The sequence below is a fragment of the Ahaetulla prasina genome, chromosome 3, assembly GCF_028640845.1.
Source record: "Ahaetulla prasina isolate Xishuangbanna chromosome 3, ASM2864084v1, whole genome shotgun sequence".
Classification (NCBI taxonomy): domain Eukaryota; kingdom Metazoa; phylum Chordata; class Lepidosauria; order Squamata; family Colubridae; genus Ahaetulla; species Ahaetulla prasina.
Genome location: NC_080541.1, coordinates 116,203,610 through 116,217,003, shown reverse-complemented (window position 1 = coordinate 116,217,003; position 13,394 = coordinate 116,203,610). Strand labels below are relative to the sequence as shown.

At 37.8% G+C, this 13,394-nt stretch overlaps 1 protein-coding gene across 4 annotated transcripts in view; it reads left to right on the top strand.

Annotated features, from left to right (window-relative positions):
• The window catches only part of SUCO (SUN domain containing ossification factor), a 261,150-nt gene that overhangs the window by 223,231 nt on the left and 24,525 nt on the right, over window positions 1-13,394 (top strand). For all 4 annotated transcript variants that reach the window (XM_058175843.1, XM_058175842.1, XM_058175844.1 and 1 more), the window contains 5 exons: window positions 5,176-5,250; window positions 6,328-6,412; window positions 7,620-8,756; window positions 9,951-10,038; window positions 11,512-11,616. In XM_058175843.1, the coding sequence (XP_058031826.1) occupies window positions 5,176-5,250; window positions 6,328-6,412; window positions 7,620-8,756; window positions 9,951-10,038; window positions 11,512-11,616 (1,490 nt within the window). The remainder of the gene's footprint in view (window positions 1-5,175; window positions 5,251-6,327; window positions 6,413-7,619; window positions 8,757-9,950; window positions 10,039-11,511; window positions 11,617-13,394) is intronic.

The following is a 13,394-nucleotide window of genomic DNA, read 5'->3' as shown; positions in this document are numbered from 1 at the left end:
TCTGTGTCCTACTGTAGTGCTTCAGTTGAACTATTTTTCCTTTGTGTAAAGAAAGATCCAAAGAATGAATTAAGCAGTTCTACTTTCTCCCTGTAACTTGTCACCTCCTTGCCATCTTCACCTGTTAGTGGACCAATCATTTCGTTGACTTTTTAAATATAATATTGGCCAAAATTGTGGAATTTTTTTGGGAAAAGTGTATTTTTGAGGTTTGATGGCTAATAACACCACTTTTTGGGGGGGAGTTTCAAGATAATCATATTCCACTGCTGGAATGGCCTGGGAACAGCCCAGACCTTAACCCAATTGAAAATCTATGGAGCCGACAAAAGAAACTTGTTAGTCAGAAGTGACTCAGCAATAAAACCCAGTTAATAGAAGCAATTATTCAATCTTGGTTTCACATTATAACAGCTGCAGAAGTAAAAGACTTGGTTCACTCCATGGGAAGATGTTGTAAGGCTGTAATTCATGCTAAAGGTTACCCAACTAAATATTAACTGATGTGATAATTTTTGTATATCTCATTTTTTCTATGGTGATAAATTTTGTATATCTCATTTTTTTCTACGTTTTTTACTTTTCTTCTTTATACTGTAAATGCTATTCTAATAGCAAATCCTTCATAAAAGTTATTGTATTCTGGATTAAATTATCTTTCCATTGATATATAAATTTATGGTACTACAAAAAAAAGTGTTATTAACTAGTTTTGGAAAATACACTTTTCCCAAAAGGTTTCCACAATTTTAGCTACTACTATAGATCTGCATATATTATGCATATATATAGTGATTCTTCATGGATCGTGGTGGCCTTGTGGTGAAGGGGCTTGCCTAGCTCAATGAAACTATGAGCTATGCAGTGCAGGGACACCCAAGACGGACAGGTCATAACAGAGAGTTCTGACAAAACATGATCCACTGGAGAAGGAAATAGCAACCTACACCAGTACCTTTGCCATGAAAACCCCATGGACAGTACAAAAAGGAAAAAAGCTATGACACTGGAAGATGAGCCCCTCAGGTTGGAAGGTGTCCAGTATGCTACTAGGGAAGAGCAGAGGGCTAGTACTAGTAGCGCCAGAAAGAGTGAAGCGACTGGGCTAAAGCCGAAAGGACGCCCAGCTGTGGATGCATATGGTGGTGAAAGGAAAGTCCGATGCTGTAAAGATTTTTTCTCCATAGGAACCTGGAATGTAAGATCCATGAATCAAGGCAAGCTGGATGTGGCCAAACAAGAGATAACAAGAATGAACATCGACATCTTAGGAATAAGCAAACTAAAATGGACAGGAATGGGTGAATTTAATTCAGATGACCATCAGGTATACTGCGGGCAAGAATCCCTCAGAAGAAACGGAGTAGCTTTCATAGTCAATAAAAGAGTAGGAAAAGCAATACTGGGATACCATCCCCAAAATGACAGAATGATCTCAGTTTGAATCCAAGGCAAACTATTCAATATCACAGTAGTCCAAATCTGTGTCCCATCCACTGGTGCTGAAGAGGATGAAATTGACCGGTTCTATGAAGCCCTACAGCACCTTATAGAATTAACACCAAAAAATGATGTGCTGGGCGATTGGAATGCTAAAGTAGGAAGCCAAAAGATAACTGGAATAACAGGCAAGTTTGGCCTTGGAGTTCAAAATGAAGCAAAGCACAGGCTGATAGAATTCTGTCAAGATAATACGAAGGTCATAGCAAACACTCTTTTCCAATAACCCAAGAAACGACTCTACACATGGACATCACCAGACGGTCAACTCAGAAATCAGATTGACTATATGTTCTGCAGCCAAAGATAGAAAAGCTCTATACAGTCAGTAAAAACAAGACCAGGAGCTGACTGTGGCTCAGATCATGAGCTTCTTCTTGCATAATTTAGGCTTAAATTGAAGAAAGTAAGGGAAAGCACCAGGCCACTCAGGTATGAACAAAATCATATCCCTGATGAATATACAGTAGAGGTGACAAATAGACGTAAGGAAATAAATCTGATAGAGTGCCTGAAGAACTATGCACAGAGGTTCGCAACATTGTACAAGAGGTAGCAACTAAAACCACCCCAAAGTAAAAGAAATGCAAGAAAGCAAAATGGCTGTCTGAGGAAGCTTTGCAAATAGCTGAGGAAAGAAGGGAAGCAAAAGGCAAGGGAGAAAGAGAAAGATACACCTAGTTGAATGCAGAATTCCAGAGAATAGCTAGAAGTGATAAGAATGCATTCTTAAATGAACAGTGCAAAGAAATAGAAGAAAACAATAGAATAGGGAGGACCAGAGATTTCTTCCAGAAAATTGGAGATATGAAGGGAATGTTTCATGCAAAGGTGGACATGATAAAGGACCAAAATGGCAGGGACCTAACAGAGGCAGAAGAGATTAAGAAGAGGTGGCAAAATTACACAGAAGAACTATACAAGAATGAGCTTAACATCCCTGATAACCATGATGGGGCGGTCATTGACCTTGAGCCAAGCAACCTAGAACAGTGATGGCTAACTTTTTACATCACTGCGTGCCAGCCTGCATGCTGATAATGGCACGTGAAACCATCCCACCTGGACTGCGCGGCCCCGCTGGCCTTCACGCATGCGGGAGTGCTGATACCCAGAAGAGCGGTGGTCCATAGCACATGCACGAGCTGGCACCCGAACTTCCGGTTTCCGGCACAGAGGCATGCCCAATGAACAGCTGCCCGTCACGCATGCACGTGACATAAACCTGGATGTTTGGGTGCTGGCTTGTGCATGTGTGATGGAACATCGCTCTTCCGGGTGTCCAGTGCACCTGTGTGCACAGGAACACATAAGAGGAGCCAGCAAGTCCGCGCATTCCTCACAGGATGGTCCCAGAATGTGATGTCAAATAGGCCTTAGGAATCTGAGCAATAACAAAGCTAGTGGAGGAGACAGTATTCCAGCTGAGCTATTCAAAATCTTAAAAGTTGATGCAGTAAAAGTGCTACACTCAATTTGCCAGCAAATTTGGAAAATTTAACAGTGACCACAGGACTGGAAAAGGTCAGTTTACATTCCAATTCCAAAGAAAGGCAATGCCAAAGAATGTTCAAACTATCGTATCATTGTACTCATTTCACATGCTATGGTTATGCTTAAAATCCTACAAGCTAGGCTCCAGCAGAATGTGGATCAAGAACTACCAGAAGTACAGGAAGGGTTTCGAAGAGGCAGAGGAACTAGCAATCAAATTGCCAATATATGCTGGATCACGGAGAAAACTAAGGAGTTCCAGAAAAACATCTACTTCTGCTTCATTGACTATGCTAAAGCCTTTGATGGTGTGGATCACAACAAATTGTGGCAAGTTCGTAAAGAGATGGGAGTACCAGAACATCTTATTTGTCTCTTGAGAAACCTGTATGCGGGTCAAGAAGCAACAGTGAGAACTGGACATGGAACCACTGATTGGTTCAAAATTGGGAAAGGAGTTCAGCAAGGCCGTATACTATCGCCCTGCCTAGTTAACTTATATGCAGAGCACATCATGAGAAAGGCGGGTCTAGATGAATCAAAAGTTGGAATTAAGATTGCCAGGAGAAATATCAAGAACCTCAGATATGCAGATGATACCACTCTAATGGCAGAAAGCAAAGAGGAACTAAAGAGCCTCTTGATTCGGGTGAAAAAGGAGAGTGCAAAGGTTGGCTTGAACTCAACATTAAGAAATTAATCATGGCATCCAACCCTCTCAATTCCTGGCAGATAGATGGGGAAGAAATGGAGGTAGTGACAGATTTTATTTTCCTGGGCTCCAAGATCACCGCAGATGGGGACTGCAACCAAGAATTAAAAGACGCTTGCTCCTGGGGAGGAAATCTATGGCAAATCTAGACAGCATACTAAAAAGCAGAGACATCTCCCTGCCAACAAAAGTGCGTATAGTCAAGGCTATGGTTTTCCCATTTGCAATGTATGGCTGTAAAAGTTGGACCATAAGAAAGGCTGAGTGCCAAAGAATTGAGGTCTTTGAACTCTGGTGCTAGAGAAGACTCCTGCGAGTCCCTTGGACTGCAAGGCGATCAAACCAGTCAGTCCTAGAGGAGATCAACCCTGACTGCTCTTTAGAAGGCCAGATCCTGAAGATGAAACTGAAATACTTTGGCCACCTAATGAGAAGGAAGGACTCACTGGAGAAGTGCCTAATGCTTGGAAAGGTTGAAGGCAAATGAAGAAGGGGACGACAGAGAATGAGGTGGCTAGATGGAGTCACTGAAGCAGTAGGCGTGAGCTTAAATGGACTCCAGAGGATGGTAGAGGACAGGAAGGCCTGGAGGAATGTTGTCCATGGGGTCGCGATGGGTCAGACATGACTTCGCAACTAACAACAACAACAACGGTGCATATATTAGCCAATCTGCATTTAGCTAATTGAAGATAACTGACATATCATTTTTAAATCATCAATATTTTCTAATTTTTCAGCTCAGTTAGTACTACTAGTTGAGAGAATGAAAAATTGGGGTGTGTGAGAGAAATCTTTCCCTTTTTAATGACAAATTTTCTCTAATCACTTAATGGCAAACATCCTCCAAACATAAATGATAATAAATTGCACTGGAGGTTGTTCAGCCCTTAATTACTTCATCTTCTTTTCTATCTTTCATGACAATTAATGTGTAAAAAAACCTAATTAAATAAACTGAAGAAGCTTCTTGGATGAGAAGCGAAATGTCTTCAAAGAAAAACGAAGTCCAGTTGCCTCTTGAAAAAGCAGCTTTGGGATGTCCTAATTAAATAGTTAATTCTTTATATGTATGCAGTTTTTTAAAATAAAAATATCCTCTCTGAGTACTATAGAATGTGTATTTAGATTGTATCAGCAACAAGAATCAGTACTTCAAACCAGCTTTCAGATTTTGAATGAGTTTCACTCTGGATTTCAGCATGGGCAACAGTAGAACATGTTTCATTTTCTTAATTCTAATCAATAGTGGTTAGAATTCAGAATTAATTCAGAAAATGATATATTGTTTCACATAAGATGTTAAATTCTTGACTACACTCATTATTAATGAAACTTTTAATTTGAGTTTCATAAAGATAGATATAATTTACTGCTCAAAAAGTATATACCTAACAGAACAAATTTTAGTAAAAATAATTTCTAACTTTAAAAATAAATGATGGGATATGTGTCTGGTACTTTTCTAGATGCCATTTTAAATATGGTGAATATTGCTGCTAATATACTTGGAGCAAAAACTGAAGAGGACACTGCAGAACAAGGTAGGCATATGTAATGTCATCTAATTGATTTCTGGAATAAACTTTAAATGACTTTTATTCTGTTTACATGAATTTTCTTTGCATAATAATAAAACCTCTGCAATTATTTGTTTTAAACATCTGGTTTTTCTTCAACAGGATATACAGAAAATAAACAAACAGCTTTTTAATTTAAAAAGTCATTTGAAATAATATTGAAATAATAATAAAGCAACAAGTAAAGTAAAAATATTAGGGATATATTTAGCAATCGGTTAACAAACCAATAATTTAACCATAGCAATTAAAATCACCTCAAAAAGAGTGCAGCTATCCATGGACCAAAAACATTTACAAAAAGAAAGTTTTTTTAATATATGTCAGTCCTACTAGGCAGACCACACCAGAAAAGCATTGTACCTTGATGAAGGTATCTTTTCTTTTATGTACATTGAGAGCATATGCACAGTGGTGGGATTCAAGTAATTTAACAACCGGTTTTCTGCCCTAATGATTTCTTCCAACAACCAGTTCACCAAACTGCTGAGAAAGTTAACAACCGGTTCTCCCGAAGTGGTGCGAACTAGCTGAATCCCACCACTGCATATGCACCAAGACAAATTCCTTGTGTATCCAATCACACTTGGCCAATAAAAAAAAATCAACTCCACAGGATGACTAGAACTATACTACACTATAACAGATTCTTGCAAATCTGCTTGTGCTTTTAACATCCCAGTATTATTTGTCTGAGTCACTTCTGAATGTTATCTTGCTTCTCAAGACTTAATGTTTCAGCCCCCTTTGCCTAGGTAACAGTTCTTCCATATTTCAGTTAAGACCACATCCCTCACCATCTACAATCTCTCACATAAGATCCTGCCCTATGAGGAGGCAAAATGAGCTTTCTCTGAAAGATGTCTGTGGAATTGAGACGATTACTGATTATTTGTGTACATCTAGATCCTCTGTAGTGAAAGAAGGTGTAAATCTTACATCAATAAATATTGCATATTGAATGGTATACTAGTAAATTAAAGCAATTTCTTCTGTAATCATAATCCAGTTCAATGGAATTTCATATTGTCTTTTCAATAGGAAACAAGAACGTTTCTGAAAACACAACTGCCACTTCCAGAGAAACACCCAAACTACCAGAGCCAACTACTGTTCCTTCTTTAGAGTAAGTAATGTGTGCTTTAAAGCAGGGGTCTCCAACCTTGGCAACTTTAAGACTTGTGAACTTCAACTCCCAGAATTCTGGGAATTGAAGTCCACAAGTCTTAAAGTTGTCAAGATTGGAGACCCCTGCTTTAAAGAGCCTCGGCGGCACAGTGGTTAGAATGCAGTACTGCAGGCTACTTCTTCTGCCTGCCAGCTGCCTCCAATTTGGCAGTTTGAATCTCACCAGGCTCAAGGTTGACAGCCTTCCATCTTTCCGAGGTCAGTAAAATGAGGACCCAGATTGTTGGGGGCAATACGCTGACTCCGTAAACTGCTTAGAGAGGGCTGTAAAGCACTGTGAAGCAGTGTATAAGTCTTAATGCTAGTGCTAGATAGTTACTGTACTTTTTGGAGTATAAGACACACTTCCCCCCCTCCCCAAAGAGGGTGGAAATGTTGGTGCATTTATACACGGAATACAGCCTTTTTTAGCCTCCCAAAACTGCACGTCCCATTTTCACCAAAAACAGACCCATTTTCTGCAAAAACGGGATGCTCAAAAAAACAGGCCTGTTTGTGGCCTCCCACCCCACCCCACGTGTCATGTTTTTGCCCTCCCCAGCCCCCAGGAGCTCACTGCAGGCCTCCCAAACCCTCTGCGCACCCCATTTTTGTGAAAAATGTCCCCGTTTTTTACAAAAACGGGACACAGAGGTTATGGGAGGCCTGCAGAGTGCTCCGGGGGGGGAGGGGGGCAAAAAAGTTTTTTCCTTGTTTTCCTCTTCAAAATCTTGGTGTGACTTATACTCTGGTGCATCTTACAGTCCGAAAAATATGGTAGGCTATTCTGAATGTGATTTGGAAAATTAAAACTCTAAAGGAATATTAAACTTAGTCTCTTTGTTTATGCAAAGAGTTTTCTTTTCATTTTGAAAATATGAAAGTTAGAAAATGGAAATGGAGAATAGGTTTGTTTGTTTGTTCTTTCCTTCTGAGGCATTCCTTCCACAAGTAAAAATGAAAAACTTAATTATGAAATACATTCTAGTATTTTCATTCTAACTTGTGTGTAAAATGGTTCAGTTATGAAAGGAGCTATGCTTAGAAATATATCAAATAAGAAATTCATGAACAAGTGAAAGAATATTAATTCCTGCAATCATCTTTTTTACTGGATGTACTGAAGTGCATATTTATTCTATTAATTTTTCAACCTGTGTTTGTAGACTTGTTTCTCCAGAAACACCAGCGACTGAAAGTGAAATATTAGTTTTGGAAATAACAGGAGAGAGACCAATTGTTCAGCTTGTTCATGAATATGAAGAAGAAGTCAGTCAGTCCACAGTGACCCTGCTGCCAAGTGATGAACAAGAAGAGGAAATATCATGGCTTGAGCATGAAACACAGATCTATTGTTATGATCTGACTGCAGCCTGTTGCATTTCTCGTTTTTCAGAGTACATATTCAAGTGGTGTTCAGCAATAGCAGTTCTCCATCATCCATACAGTAGAACTGATACTATTTTGGAAAAACATAATTCTGTTACTGTTTCACAGATACAACTAATTCCAACCAAATCATTGCATATTTTGGTGCATGAGCATTCTTCAGAGAAACCAGATACTTTTATTGTAGACCTATCTGAAATGGCAGTAGGTGTTCTAAGCAGTGTGTTAAATGAGGCTACAGTTAATCAGACTGAAGTTAGTTTTGAACTGGAGCCTAGTCATCCACAGACGGTATCACAGTCTATCCTTTTAGATGTTACAACAGGAACCAGATCACCATCTATAGTAGAGGTGTCCTCTGAGCCTACAATATATGAAAATGTATCTGAAAGTCCAGAGATCCTTTCCCAAGAGGAAATTCTTGCTGAAGAAAATAGATTTGCAGTATCTGTTACAGAGAAATCTTCTACACCCAGTATTATAACTGTATTCAGGATGTTGAACACAGAAGAAAAAACCTCAATGGAAACTACTTCAAAGCCAACAGAAATTGTTCCACAGTCTGAATGTACGGTAGTTGTAGAAAGCTATGGTGTCGAAACAAAAGTTAGTTCTTCAGAAACCGAGAAGCAGGAGGTGTCACTTGTGAAATCGCCATCTTTGGAAATAAAAGATGATGAGCAGACTGTTGAGGAAACATTTCTTGCAATTTCAGTTTCTGGTGGGTTGCCAAAAACTGCCACAGACTTTTATGCTGAACTACAGAATTCTACAGATTTAGGCTACACAAATGGGAATCTTGCTCATGGATCAAATCAAAAAGAGTCTGTATTTATGAGACTCAATAATCGTATTAAAGCCCTGGAAGTAAATATGTCTCTCAGTAGCCGCTACTTAGAAGAACTAAGTCAGAGGTATGTACAGCAATGGAATTCTTACTGTCTGGTTTTTTTTAAAGAAAATCTGAAATATATTTCTCATATAGATAGTAACTCAGCAATTGGGATCGGTATTTTGTCATTAATGATGCAATATTAAAGCACAATGTCAGGTGATCACATTGCTAGGCAACAGAAATCCAAGCAGTCCTAGTTGCCATCATAATGTGAGATGTGCAGTTGTTAAGGGGGAAGCAGAGGGAGTCCCAGGTTTAAGGAAAGCAGAAGTGCCATAGTGGGTGGAGGAGGCTTTGGGAGGCCCAGTGCAGCTGCATACAAGTTGAGGTGCTACAGAGTGGCCCAAGCTGAGCAAGAGCAGGGAAAGGAGGGTGCATTGTGTGGAACTAAAAAGGGAAAGAACATGGTACATGTGAGAGTAAATGGGAGAAGAAAGGCACAGAGCATGCATTGTGCAAGCAGAAGGGGAAGGAAGGTATGATATATGTGTGAGCAAAGGAGGGAAGGCGGGCAGAGTGCATGTATGTATGTGGGAAGCAGGATAAAGTGTGTGCAAACACAGAAAGGCTGTGTTTCCCTACTGGCTTCCCTGCTGGCTTTCTCATTAACTGCTTGTAAACCAGCTGGAAAAGTCTCAAATGGAAATCACTTATCAATGGGATGCTGTAACCAATAAGTGCAAGCTGATTGCCATGAGTCTAAATTTTGTTCACATGATTGTGGAAGTGCTGCAACAACTGGAATTTTGAGGGCCTGCAAAGCAATTGAATAGTCGCTGAACAAATGGCCATTAAGTGAGGACTGTAATTATTAATGCATAGAGAAATAATTTTCTATAAAGTTTTGAATAATAGAACAAGGAATGTCCACGATACTTGGGGAACTTAGTTTTTTTAAAAAAAATCATGTTAAATGTGCATGATCGTCTGAGAAATTAGGGAAGCATAATTTTATTCTGATGGCCAAAATTTATTTTATATATAATTGTAAAATCATCATGCAAAGCAACTTTTGGTACCATCCCAAAAATAATTTTAAAACAACAATCCTTTCCTTGGAAGGGAAGATGTGCTCATCAGTTGAGCAGTTTTACGATGTATTTTAAAAGAGTTGGGGTTTTGTTTTGTTTTTCTAATTGTGCAGATACAATGATGACTAAATGAAATTGGGAAGAGATGAGAAATGATGCTAAGATTTTCTTTTACTTTGTAGATATCGAAAGCAAATGGAAGAAATGCAGAAAGCCTTTAATAAGACAATAATAAAACTTCAGAATACTTCATGCATAGCAGAACAGCAGGTACGCACAAACCTATTTTTTATTATCTGTAACTTCTCTAACTAATTTGTAACTATTATCTGTTTTGAAATTCAAGAAACAAGTTTATTTTACAAGTAGTCCCGAGTTATGATGGGAATTGGAGCTACTGTAGGTTTACTGTCACTAAGCAATGCAATCATAAAGCATGATGTAATGTGACTGAATTGCTTAGCAGTGGCAATCCTGGCACTCTCAATGTCCCTGGGATCTATAGCAGGTTTCTCAAAGAGAAAGTGAGAGGAGTGATTTACTGGATTGATTTGTGACCTTCTTTGCTGGCTTCCCCATTGACTTGATTGTGGGAAGCTGGCAGGGAAACTGATAAATGGTGATCACATGACCACAGGGATGCTGCAATAGCCAGAACTTTGAGGACTGATCATAAGTCAATGTTTTCAGCACTGCTGTAACTTTGAACAGTCATCAACAAATGGATATAAACTGACTACCTATAAAAAAGGCAATTTTTGCAGTATCAAGAGTAGTTAACACTTCTTTATTATGGCTTAAAGGATTTCTTATTTAAAAAAATTAAGACTGTACTTTTATTTATCTACTATATTAGCATGAATAAGTCAGTTTGTTTTTAGTTTTAGGGGAAATTAGATAACCCATGACCTGTTCAGTCATCCTTTCAGAGATACTTCTTTAACAGATTCCTCAAAGCCTTCAATAGTGATAGAACGTCTAATATAGTGCCTTCACTGGACAAGTTGAAATATATTCAGAGATGTATCTGCCTTAAAAATAGCCCATGTTCCACAGTCAAATATCAACACAGAAATTGTTTTATGACATTTAGTATTATATCATAAATTGCTTTATGATGATGTTTGTCATAAAATGTTTCATAAAGTTTTTCAAATGTCAATTCTCTGGGAATTATAGGTTACAGATTTTGGACATGTTCTGTAATTTAGACCATTTGATATATTTTGGTTCAAGATTAAATGCATAGAAAATTGCTTATAATTTTTTCTTTCCCTTCTCTCTTCACAAAGCAGAGAGATTGGAGAAGAAGGGATTGCAAGAGAGAAAGCAGGCATACAGTGGGGAATATACCAGGCTGTTTGTGTAGTGCGTTATGGCTGCTAGCACCAGCATATTGCTGTTTATGTGTATTTCCCATTGTGTGCTTCATTATTCTCATGTAGTTGCTTCCTCTCCAATGGATGTAAAGATTAATTCCCTTTTTGTTAATTATCCCAGAACCAAATGAGCATTCCAAAGGGCAAAGGAGTTAGGACACAAGCAGGTTTGAAACTGATTAATCTTGTCAATATCAAGCCAGAAAGGACAGTTGTGGTCCCACTTACCACATGGTGTTGCCAGTTCCCATTGTGCTTGCTAAATAAGGACTATATTATCCAATTTCAGCAATACTCCATTTCTATATAGTAAAGACTTTTAAGATTAAGAAAAGGAAATCTTTTTTTTTTACTATTTATCTAGGATTTGAAACAGACAGAGGCCATACAGCTTCTACAGGCTCAGCTAATAAATATGACACTCATTGTTTCCAATCTATCATCAACAGTAGCTGAACTAAAAAGAAAGGTAACATCTGAATAATATGAAAGAAACATGTTTTAAAATTTAGTTATCAATATTTAGATTTTGAACACTGTTTTTTTAAAACATGAAATACTAGTAATGGGTGTTTAGTTTCATAGAAGGTAGATTTTAATTAGAGTTATTCATATGGCTTCTCTGTCACAATGTAATTGATCTTGAAAATGCTAAGCTGAAATGCATTGTACAGTCCATAACAAATATTTTCATGTGAAAAATTGTCTACAATTATTAGTCATTTGAAGATATGCTTATAGAATAGAATAGAATAGAATAGAATAGAATTTTATTGGCCAAGTGTGATTGGACACACAAGAAATTTGTCTTGGTGCATATGCTCTCAGTGTACATAAAAGAAAAGATACGTTCATCAAGGTACAACATTTACAACACAATGTTTACATTTACAACACACAACATTTATGTGTTGCCAACTAGTTTGGACAAAATACTTTAAAAGTATTTTGAATATGTTTTCTATAGGATAATAAGCTCCTTGTAATAGGAAGAATTAAAAGATAATCAGTTACAAATTTATGACAGGCTTCCTACTGTACATATCTGTAGGCTAACATAATTGGGTCCAATTATGGAATAGAGCTGTTCCTATTAATGACATAAGGCTATACTATGATGACTGCATACAAACAAATAATCAATTCTTTCGTTTTTCAGTAGTTTTGAAGAGAATTGTAGAAAATTGTATCATGGGATAGGCTTGCATGAGGGAGATTTCATAAAGAGTTGAATGTATTTAATTCCAATCAGTTAGGTCATGTTATTGAATGCTGTCAATTGTAGCTGTTATTCTGTTGGACTTAAAGGGATACCTATGGGACAGGAAAAGGGTTGGATCCGTGGAGCAGGGTAAGCAGCTGTATTGAGGAGCAACTGCCCTAAGTAACAACAGAATAGAGAATTACAGCTACATTATATAGAATGAGACATTTTCATTTCTATGCCTTATCAATTTTTTAAAGTCTATACACTCAATTATCATAGCTTAAAATGACCTTTGCCACTTAGTTAGCTGCTATATTGTTCAATTTCAAGCGCAAAAGATTTGGCACAAATGGCATGCTTTTTTCATCAATTTTATGGTTGAAAAGTATTTATGAATAACATAGCTGCTATAAGTGAACATGATCAGGTAGAAAATGTCATTTCGCAGAGAGGCTAAGAGAAAATAATTGTCTAAGATCTGAAAATGTATTAGAGAAGGAAAAGCCCTAAAATACAAATTTTCTTCTTGGCACTTATACATTTGGTCTCATTATCTCTGTTAAGAGTCTGCCAGATCCCTTTCAGCCATCTCTCAGGATTACCCACATGCAAGTTCAAAAATGCACATACACAAACACTTTACCTCCTCAAAAAAATAGGTTGCTCTAATCTTACCTATATTCTGTGCAGTCCTTCCAACCCTAGCTCCAAATTCCTCCTCTATACCATATTACCTCTCCTCTATTCCATCCCAAAACCCCATATTTCCTGTTCTAGCCACATGGGAACCTTTCCAGAAAAGAACTAGCTTCTTTTTGTTCACCTTTCAGAAAATGTATCTGGGAAATAAAAATTGAAAATAGCTACTCTGAACATTCCTGGCAGCCTAGGAAAGGAATTAAACACCAAAACAAAATTAAATTACTGGAAGCCAACATGGGTTTGTCAAAAATAATCATGCCAGACAGATCTTACTGCATTCTTTGACAAATGAGTAAATTAGTGGACAAGCGAAATGCTGTAGACATGCAGGTAGTCCT